Here is a 15,066-nt window from a genome sequence, read left to right as displayed (position 1 = left end):
ATAACTGTTTGTTATGCTCAGCAATAGACACAGAGAAATAAAGAGGACTACTACCGGAAATATTTAAGATATTAATTCATGCTATTATTCAATAACTTATCAGTGTTTGCATTTTTTTTTTTTTTTTCACACAGACAATGAGCAAAGAAAGCTTTGTTAGATGATTAAAAATGAGCTATCACCAAACTTCAAATCAATAAAATCAACTGCAAGTAAAGTAAAAGTACTTCCTCCACTTGTCACCTATTACAAACACAGGCAGCCAAGGAGAGCGGAGGCCCAAAATCGCTGAGCTGAGGTCATTGCAACAAAACTCTGCAGTCGGATATTGATTTTTTGTTCCCTATAAGAAGCCAAGGTAAGTATTAGGCCAATCTGTCATTTGAAGCAGCTTTTTTAAAAGAATGGGACCAAAATGTGGGTCATGAGAAATTGGGCCCCTGTTAATTCATGAGAAAACCCCAGTTTCAAAGTCTGACTAATGTTAGCTGGGTACTTCTTATTCTGTGTGAAGTTACGAGCAGACATGACGATATGCTCACCCTCTTTGGCTTGAGAGACACTTTGCTCTTCACCCCATTTGTTCTTGAGGGAAACGAAATGGCTGTCATGTTTTATGTGTTTTGAGCACAGTCACCTGCAAAAAAAGAGAATAGGACATGGAAGAGAGGAGACGAGAGAGGAGAGGAGATGTGTCATTAAGTACTAGATTGAGCTAATTAAGTGCCCACTGCATACTAAATGCGCAATTATCATAGACAATGATTTACCCTGGTGTGATGCTAACGTTGCTAACGGTACAGGCTAACAGTATCGAGACAAGTTTAACGTTAAATTCTCTTTAGTTTAACGTAGAGTCCTTAAAACCTCGCTGCTTCAGCGGGAAATTACTTCACGCAAAATGTGACTTTAGTTGGCCGAAGTATCTGTTGAAATTTAAAACAAAAGTTACTTACAGTATTTGGCATGACAGGTACAAAAAACGTGTAAAATTAGTTGCTTAAGTAAGGCAATACATGGCGTTGTCAACGTCTCCAATGGCCGTTTAATTTCCTAACGACGTTTTATTTAACTGTTTCCTACCTTGCTAAATACGTCTCTCCCGTCATATAACGTCAGGGTCAGCTAAAAGTAATGAAATAAAATAAGTACTAACCTCCCACTAACGTTAGGTTACTACCCATCAGGTGAATAGAAATCGGTTCACAACTCTTGTGTGGCTTGTTGCCCTTGGTAACACACTCAGCGACCTCCCAGTAAACCGCTTCCTGATTGGCTGCGACTAAACTCGCTGCAAACATGGTGCGCAGCTGGCAGTTTACCTTCGGGATTTCTGGTAGAAGTCCTATTGGAACTCCTATGGTTTAACAAACATACTTGGGTTAGGAAAATATCCTATTTTAGGGTTAAAATAAACCTTTTCTGGCAGAAAGCCCGGAAGGCAAACTACTCCCGTGTGCAAATATGTTGTGCTGAAGCTGTCTCTCATAATGAAGCATCATACAACCAGGTTGCTTCGGTCCAGACCTTTGCATCTGTCCACTCCACCGAGTTAGAGTCGACTGGTTCTGTGTTTTTCTCTTATGCCCCACTCTTAAAACACCGGCAACTCACCTGTCGACTCACCTGTCGACTTAAAATGACGTTAGATTCTGGTTCGTTCGTCTTTAGAGATTGGTTGGCAAAAAGTGATGAGTCGATGTCTGATATCAGGCAAAACGAGTGTTATTAAAAAGAAGAAAAGCTAAAGAACGAACGTAATACCCTTTTCTGAGAAAACACACACACACTCAATATGAAATAAAAATGATGATATCCTACATTTGGCATCGTATTTTAGGATTACGATAATGTAAAAATGCTCAATTACAAGTTAAGGCTGAGCTCATTTTAACTACTTATATTACAAGGTTACACGGTTCATTAATACAGCCCACTGTTGTTGTTTATCTTTAACAGTGCATCATATTTTTTATGAAGATCATATTTCGTATGTAAAATCTTAATCAGAGAGTTAAAGATTACAAATAGATGTAACCAAGTAAAAAGCACAATACTCCCTAAACTAAACTCTAAACTGTAGGAAGTAACATCACATGGAAATACTCAACTAATGTACAATTGCTGAGGTTTATTTAAATATACTCACTTTATGTGTGTGATTTAACCTTTTTTATTTTTAGAAGTTTAATTTAAACCAAATGCAGCTTGTTTCAGACATGGAATTTCACCTTGATTCAAGTTATTGCAGCTTTTTTTGGCCCGAGAAGGTGAAATGTTCTTTGCAGACTTTAAAAAAAATATTTACAGAAAATGAGGTTAATAACACACTTTCCGCTAATCTAACATCCCTGGATAATCCATGGACACAGTTGGGGAAATAATGTCTCGATATCCAATAGAAGTGACAAACAGGATATTATATTCATCAAATGAACTTGTCCAACTCTGACTCTCTCTTACACACACACACGCACACACACACACACACACACACACACACACACACACACACACACACACACACACACACACACATGCGCGAGGGTCATTTTAAGGACAAGTGTGCAAAAGGGATTTGAAAGCCCAGTGAGCATGTTGACACCGCAGGGATTTCTAATTGAATCTACAACTTTACAAATCCACGTATTAATCCCGCCTGACCGACTGTGTTCATGACATATATTTGGACTGATATCTTACAGAGGTTACTAATCTTTGACTCTGTTCACCACTTATAAAATACCTTTCCCACAGGCCCCAATGTGGGAAAGGAATTTATAAATGTTTTTATTTTCATTTTTTATTTTGCAAAATTACAACAATATTCACTACAGCTGTTAGTACAGCTACTTTATAGTAGCCTAAATATTGAAATATTTAATATGATGTGTCATTATACCATATTTGTTTATGGTGCTCTTGACTTAAAGGCTCACAGTCGTATAACAGCTGTTGGTTCTCAGCTTTTGTGCTTTCTCTGCTATCACTTTCATTCTTTCCTTCTAACCCGTGAGTCAGCACTTTCAATTGTTGTGCAGCCGGTGTGTGCGTTTGTATGCGTGAGAGAGGGAGGAGAAGTTATTATAGCCTACAATATGGTTCAGTCCAGGCACATATCATGCATAGGTTGCAAGTGTTTAACCAACAAACTCAGCGACTCAAAGCGTTAGGTTGTTAATCAGTGGTTGCTGATCTTACATAATTCCCCTCATCTTGCTGTTTGTCTTTCCCTCTCTTGCCCCCTCATTGTTTCTCCCTCTGTTCCCAGCCCTGCCTCTGTCAGTGAACGGATCAGTGAGCTGCCCAGCCTGCTAGAAAATTGGATTTAGTCTTTTTCAAAGGGACCGGCAGTCTGCTTTAGCCCCGCCCCTTCGCCCTGTAAGCCGTGACGTCGGCGCGCAGCACGCTCTCCGCCACACCGTCCGTCCGTCCGTCCGCAGCAGCAGCAGAGTCTCCATCAGCCGCTCCAGCTCCACCACCCTGAACTCAGCACGGGCAGCGTCTGTCAAACAAGACACAAACAAGCGTCTTATCAGTAGATTGGTCTCGCTCGGCGTCAGATATGGAAGCGGAATCCTCCTCCACCAGTCAGTGCAGGTAAGACAGATAAGGCTGGATGTTGATGTTGGTGGACCGGAGTGGAATGAGCTTCATAGTTGTCAAGGCCACAGTCCACGCAAACGCATCTTGGTGTGGACTGTGCTCTGTTCATGTTCCTGTAGCCAAAGCTAAAGCAACATACACGCTTTATTCCGAGGATTAGTAGCCTCTATAAGGGCTTCCCTCCCAAGATGACGCCTCTCACTCTGACGTAACCGTGTGTTACAGGTGGAGGATCTGCCGTGTGTTCTTCAAGTCGAATTCATTCCGTTAATGCATATCTTTGCTGCTCACTTAACAGGCCAGTCTTGTATTTCCAGTTCACTGACAACACCAGAGCTTAGCAACATCTCAGACTGGTTAAACTGGGAGGACATTGTTTTGTTGTCTCTGCCAAAAAATGTTTGGCAAAAAGCCTGGTGGCCGTCCCACTCCGCTCTCTGCTCTGGTGCCTGAATTCCCGGCAGCACCTTGGACAGCTCCGCGCGCAACCGGCCGGTCCGCGAGAGCCAGAGAACGGAGAGCCCACGAGCTCACTTCCTGCTCCTAGTTAAATCTCTTACTCTGCTGTTACATAATGCAAAGGCTACTGCGTTTTCAAAAGCCTGTGTGAACTGGCTGATCATTAAATGTGATGACTACACAGATATACAAGAACAACAAGCATTAAAATAGCTTTTGGCAAATAATAATATATATATATATATATACTGCACAAGTCTTAATTAATTAAATAGGGTAAAACTAGCCTGTTACTCTTTCCATATTCTTAAAGTTATTGTAAAATTATCCTGATACCTATTTATTGGAATTTATTGACTATTTTGGTGAAATTTGTCATTTAAGTGATCATTTCTTTATTTTTAGGGTAAAGTTAGGGCAATTCACACAGCGCTGCTTTGATCCATAGGTGTAGTGAAATGTATTTAGCTTCTAGAAAGCTAAAACACAGTTGTGGAGATAATAGAAGCTAGCTAAAAAGTTAGCATCAGTTTTGTGTAAACTGTTTCAAACAGCAGGAGATTTCTGCCACCAACTGTCATTAGGCCGCAAATAACAAGATGGCTGCTGCAGACTGAATCTTTGAAGATGTGAGAGGTTATGTGTTTGTTCTTTAATGAAAGGGGTTTAAGATTATGTTGGAGGTTCAGCCATTGTCAGAATGTCCGTTGAGTGAAACATCTTTCTTAGTCGTTAGCTGTTAGTTTTGTCAGTTTAGTTTGCTATAAGTAAATTCAGCAGCTGGACACATTTAGAACATAATTTGGTTTTCCTCTTCTTCAACCTCCTTGTTTATAGGAACATTTCAGTGACGCTCATATAAAACATCACCGCAGAATAACAGACACATGACATGTCATCACGTTTTTGTTGGATAAGAGATTTTTATGGCTGGTCAGCCCTGCTGACATCTCCATGTTTCAGTTTCTCGGGTTCATGATGAGGTAAGATTACATTCAGTTTGTCGCGTTGCACAAACATGAATTGCTCTCATCCCTTCCCCGCCTTATGTTGGCACCCACAGTGATTCTGTTTATGAATCACACAACAGAACGGCAGAAGTTACAGCAGCTGGAAGTATGCCTGGTTGTGAGTGCGGTTATGTGTTTGTGTGTAAACCTGCCATTACCATCTGAAGAATTATGTGAAGGGCGACCTGGAACTGACACGCCGGTAATGGCAGCCCTGCAACAATTGTGTCACAGTAGAATAAATCGATCATGTGTTATGATCATTCTTCCACAGATTTGAATACAGAAATCCGCTTTATTTTTGTCTTGACAAGGTTTTAATGCCAGTCACAACTCAGATATTTAGTTGGAGCGTTATTCACATTCATCACTTTGACTTCACCCTGTCTCTGGTGCCAACATACCTACCGATGTAAACGATTTCCCAGCTCCTATTGGAGCTGAATAAAAAAGAAAAAAAAAGAAAAAGGGCAACAAGGGGAAAATGTGGGAAGATTGACCATCCGTCTCTCTTCTGCAGATTGGTTCGGTGAAGGCTGAAGCCTAAAGTGTCATTGTGTTTTAATAACAAAGCTTGAGGCACAGAGGGATCATTGACAACGTTATAGCTTAACAACCAGATTTATAACCAGAATTATAGACTGTTTCAGACGTTGTATAATGATATACCTCGAGGCTTTTCCAATGTAATCAGCATCCCTGATAAATAATTTGACTGGTACATGGCAAAGTAAAAACCCAGAAGTGCGTTGCCCAATGTTGATCTTATTTTTTCCACAATGTTCCTTTCCATGCACTTTCACTCCTGCATCTCCAAGTGTCTTCCCCTCCTATTATCATAACAGACATCGACAGTATGCTGAATTAAACTGACTTCTCTTGTCAGCAGTGTTTGCCTGGAAGTTAGAAAAAAAGCAATCACGTCAAATAGTGTTTCTATGATTTATGGTTTGGTAATATTTACCATGAATCAATATTCTTCCCATTGTCTCCAGATACAGTTATGAAGAGTACAAGGAGACGGCAGACTGGCTGCTGGCCCACACAGAGCAGCGTCCTAAAGTAGCCATCATCTGTGGTTCGGGCCTGGGCGGACTGGCTGACCTGCTAGATAACAAGACCGTGTTTCCGTATAAGGATATCCCACGTTTTCCCACCAGCACTGGTAAGTTGTCTCTGACAAATTGCATATTATCTTAAACGCACGTGTTTTGGAAACTGTACATAAGCATGCTAGCAGCCGCTCATACTGAATGTGTGCCGTGCAGTGCCGGGCCATGCCGGGCAGCTGGTGTTCGGGAAGCTGCAGGGCCGTGACTGTGTCTGCATGCAGGGGAGATTCCACTTCTACGAGGGTTACAACATACACACGGTACGCTACAGTACATACTGCTTTTATTAGTAAGACCAGCACAGCGCTATTGCTAAGATGAGCTGTAAACAACCAGAATGGACTGGTTTTATCAAAATTGATGAAAAGTCCACAGCCATACTAATGGCTGTGTGATGCTGTAATTGACAGTTAGATGCTAAGGTAAGCATGCTCACAGTACAAATACTAACATGCCGAGGTGTATAGCATGTTAGCATGCTAACATTTGCTAATCAGCCCTACTACAGCCGAGGCTGATGGGAATGTCATTAGTTCTGCATGCATTTAGTCCAACGTATTGTAAAACATTGAAATTATGACCCGATGATGATGCCAGAGGGGAAAAAAAGAGGTCAGCAATTATTATTATTAATATTACTACAGTTCAATCCTGAGGGTGAAGGAGGTGAATGTGTGCATCAAATTTCAAGGCAACACATGTAATAGATGCGTTGATAGATGTACATTTTGATTGTAATGTTGCTACTTTATGCTGGAAAATGTTTATTAATTGATTGTAGACTTCAAATGAAATTTGAATGGACACCGTTTTTTGTAGTAAAGCAGATATATCCATTTGTTACTACTCTAAGTTGCCTTATGAGCAACTTTCTGTGTCAATTTCTGTCACAAGCCATTTTGGAAACTTGCTGATGCCAATGATATACTATACAGGATAACTGAGCCAGAGCTGTCAGTTTCAACTCTGACTTTGTCAATCATTTTGAGAAAAACATTCACAGCTTTTGTTAGGTGTCGGCCTAATCTTTAAACCACGGCCATGGGCAAACACTAACTTTGTTATTTGTGTTACAGAGGGAGGCTCTTTACAAGACACACCATTCATTTTGCGCCACATGATCTCTTTATTTTAAGATCCAATTAGAACATTGACCTAGTGATAGTTGTAGATACAGTATTTGTAACTAGTACTATGCCTGTTAAACTTATTATTTTGGTTTTGAAAAAAATGTTACAATTTAAATTCAACAGCTCAAACCTTCTTTACACACCCTTTCAAAGAAAACGACTCTCAGAGACACTTAAGCTTTTATCTCATCCTCAATCATGATTTTGTAATTGTATTATATAAAGTTGTGTAAACTTGATATATGACCATATTATAGCTCACAACTGGCTAACAATGTACTATGTGTGTTGAATGATCAGCTGCAGAATCATGATGACAGTAAGAAAGCCACCCAGTGTGTCATAGTGTGGATACGGGACTGGCCTTTGGCCTCTGGAGACACTGTAGCCTGGTTTTATTTCTTATTACCAGCTGTGATGTGCCATCATATAAAATGATCCATATAACCCCACTGAATCATAAAATCCAATTTCATACATACAGTAATAGAAAGCCAGATGCATTATGACCCCTCCTGTATCCAGTTGGGACTTTAGACAGAGATTTAATGGATGAAATTCCTCCAGTTCAATCACCACATGAGTTGAACTTTAAAAGATTTGTTTCTGTTCAAGCCAACTACGGCAAATCTTCACAAGACAATAATACCGATATACTTTCTCGGCTAACTGAACAAAATCCTAAACTGAACAGAAGATCAAGCGAGAATCAGTCGACGTAATATTTCATCAAACTTATTTTATTTTTTATTTTTACAAAGTGAACTCAAATACTGACAATGAGGAAGATCTTGGCTAATGATAATAAATATAAAACAAAATTTAAATCATACCCTTTGAATTGCAATCAAACACCATGACCAAGCTTGTTTACAAGATATTAAGTCAATGCTGATCTATAGAGGAAACCATAAAGTGCACCTCTGGATGGATGGGAAAAACAACACTGAATGGGAATGCTATTGACTCTTCTAGGCCATAAATAATTCATGAACAGTTACTGATTGGTTTCGGTTAAACTCCAAAAACAAACTGCTCGCAAATGTCAGTCGACTGGACTGAAAACAAATACAACATGAAGCAAAATCAAATCCTATAACTAAAAAGATACCAAATAACAATAAAAGCATTCAAGACAGCAGCTTATTGAGCTTTTTTTAAGTTTAAAAAACGACAACACATTATTTACCTCCAATGATGATGATAATCTAGTTTTAAATGAATGCTTTACGGTCAAATACCCTGCAAAAATAATGACAAACCCATCAGCCTCAGCTCCACTTTGTGGTTAGTGCTAATTAGCACTAAAGAAACATGTTTAATATGGTAATCATTACACCCAAATATCAATGCTACAAATGAGCAATCAAATGCTAAACATGAAAATAGCATTGTCATTGTAGGGATGTCGGCATGCTGGTGTTAGCATTAAGCTCAAAGCATCAAACCACAGGAGCGTATCTAATTTCCCAGGGTCCCCGGTTCAATCTCCTCTTAATGTTACTCTTTCAGGAGACCTTTCAAAGGGTTTTATGTTGTCAGCAATGTTTTTCCCTATAGCCACAATGTTCCATGGATCTTTCCCTGGGTCAGTTATGTCGTTAATCGCCCACCTACAAGCTAATATCCTACTGATGTTTAACTGTACTCCAAGAAAAGTACGCCCTCATATTTTCTTGATTGATAGATCCACAGTGTCTGAGTGGATTGTTTTCTACTCAAACTACATCTCCCTTCGGTTATTTGCAATTTGAACTACGAAGATAGCCCTTATCCATCACATACGACGACGACACACAGGGAGGACCTCAATCGATGGCTACCATGACTGTACCCTCTTAATCTCTTTCAAGTCCTTTTTGTTTCTGTGTTGCTCTTTTTTGTCTTCCTCCTAGTCAGGTGACATTAGAAATCATTGACTGAAAACAAGCTTACATGGGTAAATGTGTATTACCACTCAGGAGCCTTTTGGCAAATAATTGAATCAAGTCAACTCTTTTATTAACGGCTCCCTGCTACAGTGTAACTACCGACAGTCCTGCCATTACATATGCGGCTTACTGTGCATGCATTTCATCCCTGACAAGGGCGAAAGTACACTGACGGCACAGTCCACTGCTACAATATGCAAAAAGGCATATCCAAACAGGCCAATAATCCAAAATGACAGCGCTGACCTTATCGAGAAACCGGGGTACTTGGAAACATTTCTGCATTAACTAGCAAATCACTTTCGGAGGCAATTCAAGCGACAGACAAATGTGAAATAGAAACAGCAATTTCAAAATGGGAGTGCAGTGAGAAGTAGCATTAGTAGTCATTACCGGGCCAGAAGCACGATTGTTTCAGTCATGCACAGTTCAACAAGGACCTACAATAATAATAATGATCTGTCTACTGACATCAGTGTATGCAGAAGGTGTCCTTTTTAAAATATTGTCTTTCTCATGTGATGCATTTTCTCCACTGTTGTTCCCGGACGACCCCCTATCTTGTATCTCCCATTTGTAAAAAGAAAAGAATCGGACCGACGTCAAAGCAATAGAAGAACAACAGTATCTGTCTCTGAAGCACAGCGTGTTTGTCACTCCAGGTGACGTACCCGGTGCGAGTCTTCTTCCTCCTGGGCGTGGAAACTGTGATCGTGACAAACGCAGCGGGGGGACTCAACGGCAGCTACAAAGTGGGAGACATCATGCTCATCAAGGATCACATCAACATGCCGGGCTTCGCGGGACAGAACCCGCTCTGTGGGCCCAACGACGTCAGGTACAGCACAAAAACGCCAATGCAGGACTATGAAAGTTAAAAACTTTGCGCATCGGCCACATCTGTGTCTTATTGCCATGTCCCATTTCGTTTATTTGACATGTCTCCAGGTTTGGAGAGCGTTTCCCTTGCATGTCGGACGCGTACGACCGTGAGCTGAGGGCTCTGGTCAAGCAAACAGCAGAGGAGCAGGGCTGCGGCAGCTTCCTGCAGGAAGGGGTTTACTGCATGCTGGCTGGACCGACATATGAGACCATTGCAGAGTGCAGACTCCTGCAGAAGCTGGGAGCTGATTCTGTGGGTTAGTACGGCTCGCTCGCGCTCACTTAAAGGGATACTGATGTGTCTCGAACGTGCATTTAAACGAATATGAATTCATAGTTTGGATAAGGAGAGATATAACGCTCTGAACAAATACAAACAGCTTTTGAATTTTGCAGCGGTAGCTCCTTCTGGAATGGGAAACAAAATGTAAATAAATAGGCTCAGGTCTAGATAGTACTAGCTTCAGTATTCAGATAGCGAGATTCGTCGTGAATAACGTTAGCGGTTCTCAGCGGATTTGTTGGGCAGCGCAGCACAGAGCTTGACTGATGTTGCACAGATGTTATTTTTACATCATTACATTACGGTCATTTAGCAGACACATTTATCCAAAGAGACTTACAATTCAATATCTATCTATCTACGCAGCTACGGGAGCAGTTTGGGGGTTAAGTGTCTTGCTCAAGGACACATTGACATGAGACTAGTAGAGCAGTACCCTGGCGCCTTGCACAAAAAAAGCTATCTGAAATGTGTCAATAGCTTTCTCATTTTCGTTTTATAGACAATCCAGAACAACTTCAGTTCCATCTAGACCTCCCATTTCATTAAATTTTATTATTTTGCAATATGACCCTATAGCTATAATGGCGGATATTTGTACCTCTCATTTAATAGAAGAATCATACAGTATGGCCCAATGCAAGTCTGACTTGTGTTTTTCTACTGTTCTATTTCCATTACGTTTCTCTTTTTTTGAAGGTGGGGTTCAAACATAAATCATGTTTTATTATTTGACCAATTTAGGTACAAGTTTGAAGTTCACGGTGCAAGGAGCAGGACAGACAGGAAGAATGCAGAATGCAGAGACTGGCAGATTCAGTGCTGCTAATTTAAGAACACAAAAAGCTTACTGATTATAGTGGGCGGGACGAAAAGTCCTTCCAGCAACAATAGACGAAGGAGAGAGGAACTGAGGTTGACTCTCAAGGGAAGGGGGAGCAGGTGAGCAGGAGGTGCGCAGGCCTAATGAGGGACAGGTGAAACTATGGGTACAAGTAATCAAGGCACAAAAACAGGAAGTAAAACCAAACAGGACACTGTATATATATAAATTCTTTAAATGAAGTATAACACTCTTACATTTCGTCACATAATTGATTGTTATATTATTATTATTATGCTCATGATTAAGTCAGTGTGCCTGAGACGGACTTCTCCCCTCTGTCTAGGTATGAGCACAGTGCCAGAGGTGGTGGTGGCTCGTCACTGTGGCCTGCGTGTCTTGGGTCTGTCCCTCGTCACCAACAAGGTCGTGACGGATTACGACAGCGTTGAGAAGGCCAACCACAAGGAGGTGCTGAGGACCACCCAGCGCAGAACCCAGGACCTCCAGAGGCTTGTCAGCCACCTCATCCCCAAGATCTAGTACCTTCATCTGAAATCTGCAGACAAAATACATTTCTAGCCTCAGAACAAAGTTGTTGTTGACTAACTTTGAACAAAGGGTGAAAATGAGGTGCAGATGGTTAACTGGGGGAGTAAGTGAGAGGTTTTTGAGGGAGGGAGCAGAGTAATGCTAAACATGTTGAGAATGTCAATAGCTAGAAATGTCCACGCCATTTGATGGATGTTGGCAATATGTGTCTAGTTTGCGATTCAGTGCTATCACAGCAGGACTTTCACAACCCCGGATCCAGTCCCCATGAATCAATTTCATGGAGACACCATAGCATATATTACTGACAGCTAGCTCAGTTTCTTCTTCAGAGGTGGAATATCTATACAATGTAAGAGAAATAATTAGCAAGTTGGCTATTAATCTGAAAGTTTTAATAGAAGGCAAGGATTGACTTGATTTTTGACTGTTTTTGGTTTAGCACTGTCCAATCCTTTTTGGGGCAAATCATTAAAAGAAGTAGGGGATTACCAGAACCCTCCAAACACATGAGTGACTTGTAAAAAAGCAGTGTTTCACCTCCCTTGCTGGTTGGAAGATTAAAGTATATTTTATTGTGGTCAGAAGCATACACCTGTAACCACACCCCGCAGTGATGTCACCGCGTACCGACACACCCCGGAGTACACTTTGCATCATCGCAGCAAGTTGCTCTCTCACAAAAAGGGATGCGCATGTATCATGAGATCTGGAAACCAGACTGGGCAAATGTTGAGAAAGCAGAATTCGATTTTAAAATTACACACTGACGAGTGTTTCCTAAATCAGTAGGTGAAATATTGACTTTTGTTTTTGCGTTTGAGTCCAAATCCAGAGTACTGTGGTGGCTACTTGTGATTATAGTACGCCATTCCCTAGATCATGTTCTCATATACCCCAGATCATGTATCAGTGAATGTGATAGGAATACAGCGGTGGCTGTTGTACAATCCCCACCGGTGTGTATTTCTATCCAGCGTTTGTACAGCCGGGTCCATTGGGTTTCCTCTCTACACTACTACGTGTTAAAAAGACTGGGAGCTCTTGTATCTTTGATTGCGTCTAAACTATTTAATGAATGTGAGACAATTATTGTGATCAGTTTATGCTGCTCACTAATAATAGACAGACAAAACTTGTACTTTTAACCTACTGGGATGGTTGTGCCATGGTTAGTAGTTATGATCACTGGCTAGCATCATGTTCTTGTAGATGGAGACTCAGCAACATGTTTTTTTTGTTTTATGAAACAGATGATTGTCTATAATTAAGGCTCGTAGAGTGATACCCTCCGTTATTTAAAATTACATTTGTTATATGGGTACATGCTGTATGTCTTATTTGCCTTTAGCAAAGTATGCAACTACCACCTGAAAGCATCGTTCGTATATCTTAAGTTGTATTCACTGTGCACTTCTGCGTTGGCCTTGACATGTTGGTGCTTGGATAGAGAAAAAACAGCCTGTTACTTCTCCAGCAGGATATTAGACGTGAATCCATATAATAACAGTTGCTAATTATAGAGAAAAAAATGATTGGAATCAAACAGGATTGTTGGGACCAACTGGCCCCTGCTTTCCTTCATTGGGTGATTGCTTGTTATTAATAATGTATAATAAATACTTATTTTTAGCTATAAATCATATTTTGCAGATCAAATCAGAGTTGCTTATTTTTTAAGTAGACAAATTAGTTATTTTAAATATTTAATGTATTTGATAATGAAGTGTTGAAAAGGCATTGTCAATGCCAATCCTGGAAGGATCTCCATTTAAAAAAGGCAATGGAGTTTTAGCTGAAAAAGCCTGTCCACAATCAAATCTGATCTGAAAGAAATGCCTAAAGTCAGAGGCTAATCTGGTCAAGCAGCAGTGATGTATGAAGGTTTTTCTGGGCTGGATTGCATTTGGATCCCTTTTATTTGTACACCAAGAGACCACAGCACTGTAATATCAGGGAGGGCTGTAATACCTGGGTCTGCAGTGTTCAATCTTCTCCAGGACGATCTGGAACCTCCTGCCAGGTCCCCTCGACCGTCTCATTCATTAGAGCTGCAAAGGCCAGAGAAATCCTAAATCAGCAGTCCAACATCTTGGACCATTTGTATCAGGCTCAACCTCAGGATGCTAATGGGAGTCTTAAAGAGGAATTCCACTCAGAGTGAAGCCTGTCATCATCGAAATGTAAAATCTGAATTTCAAATGCTCCATAATAAACAGGAATCTTGTTCTTTACATGCAACTTATTCATTTGAAGATGCACTTTCCATGTTCAGTATTTTCCTGTATGGGCACAAGTATTTTATTTCCTTGTTGGTTTGTGAAGTCTTCCACACGATTGCATTTACTAGACTGAATAACTGAAGGATGTTATGTGTTCATCGTATTTACTTTGTCCAGGTTAGAATCTAATTCACTAACAAACAATAACCCCCCCCCCCCCCCATGTCTCTATTGGCGTATAAATACTTTATTTTAATACCAAATGTTGCTTGCTGTCAAATAAAAACTTGCAGATGACATATGGATGCTGGTATTTTCTGTCATGGGTGAGAGCACGCGTTTATTTGTGTATGCGTGTGTGTGTGTGTGTGTGTGTGTGTGTGTGCGCGCGCGCGAGTGACTGAGTGTGTACTGAAGGGTTATGTCACCTGAATTAATCAACATGGCTACTTTCAAGGAGAATCCGAGTTTCTTCCAACGATAATGATGATCAGTGAACCAGCCGATATCCGCGAAGAGCAGGGAGATAAAGGAGAAGCGCACATACACACACACACACACACACACACACACACACACACACACACACACCAACGTCCTCAGCTTCCCTCTCTCAATCCTTCACTTTAAACACACCTCAAACAGACGACGACGCCGTGAGATTGAGATGAAGTGGAAACGGCTGTTCCGCGCCCGCGCTCCTTTCCTTTCCATAATTCATCCACATAACGGCGCGCAGAAGTGCAGCCCACTGTGGAGCTGAAATATTCATACAATGAACGAGGGAGGCGCAAACACAACACCTCCAACTGGGCTGAAATTGCACCGTGCGCACGTTCACGCGACTCGGCTTCGCGGCGACAAAAGTGAGACGCACTACGAAATACGTGCGTGTGTAGGATGCAAAAAAATAGCGGGCTCCCCCTGCTACCGATGGAGGCATGCGGCAGACCAGACACACTGATAAAGACGAGACGATAAGAGCGACTAAAGAGAATACGAGAGGGGAATGAAGTGGGTTTGACTCGGCAGTCCCCGCAGGCTGGCGACAGGCCC

At 41.1% G+C, this 15,066-nt stretch overlaps 2 protein-coding genes across 2 annotated transcripts in view; one reads left to right on the top strand and one right to left on the bottom strand.

Moving 5' to 3' along the window:
- The window catches only part of hydin (HYDIN axonemal central pair apparatus protein), a 72,369-nt gene extending 71,758 nt beyond the window's left edge, over positions 1-611 (bottom strand). The window contains exon 1 of the mRNA XM_068731938.1: positions 543-611. Coding sequence (XP_068588039.1) covers positions 543-611 — 69 coding nt within the window. The remainder of the gene's footprint in view (positions 1-542) is intronic.
- Positions 612-3,445: 2,834 nt separating this feature from the next.
- On the top strand, positions 3,446-14,297 carry pnp6 (purine nucleoside phosphorylase 6). The gene is made up of 6 exons (XM_068731975.1): positions 3,446-3,600; positions 6,071-6,240; positions 6,344-6,447; positions 9,911-10,086; positions 10,197-10,387; positions 11,583-14,297. The coding sequence occupies exons 1-6, from the start codon at positions 3,566-3,568 to the stop codon at positions 11,777-11,779; spliced, it is 873 nt and encodes a 290-aa protein (XP_068588076.1). The 5' UTR covers positions 3,446-3,565; the 3' UTR covers positions 11,780-14,297.
- The last annotated feature ends 769 nt before the right edge of the window (positions 14,298-15,066 follow it).

The sequence above is a fragment of the Cebidichthys violaceus genome, unplaced genomic scaffold (assembly GCF_023349555.1).
Source record: "Cebidichthys violaceus isolate CVI_PGR_0920_01 unplaced genomic scaffold, fCebVio1.0.p SCAF_55, whole genome shotgun sequence".
NCBI classification, from domain to species: domain Eukaryota; kingdom Metazoa; phylum Chordata; class Actinopteri; order Perciformes; family Stichaeidae; genus Cebidichthys; species Cebidichthys violaceus.
This window is presented reverse-complemented; position numbering and strand designations above follow the sequence as displayed.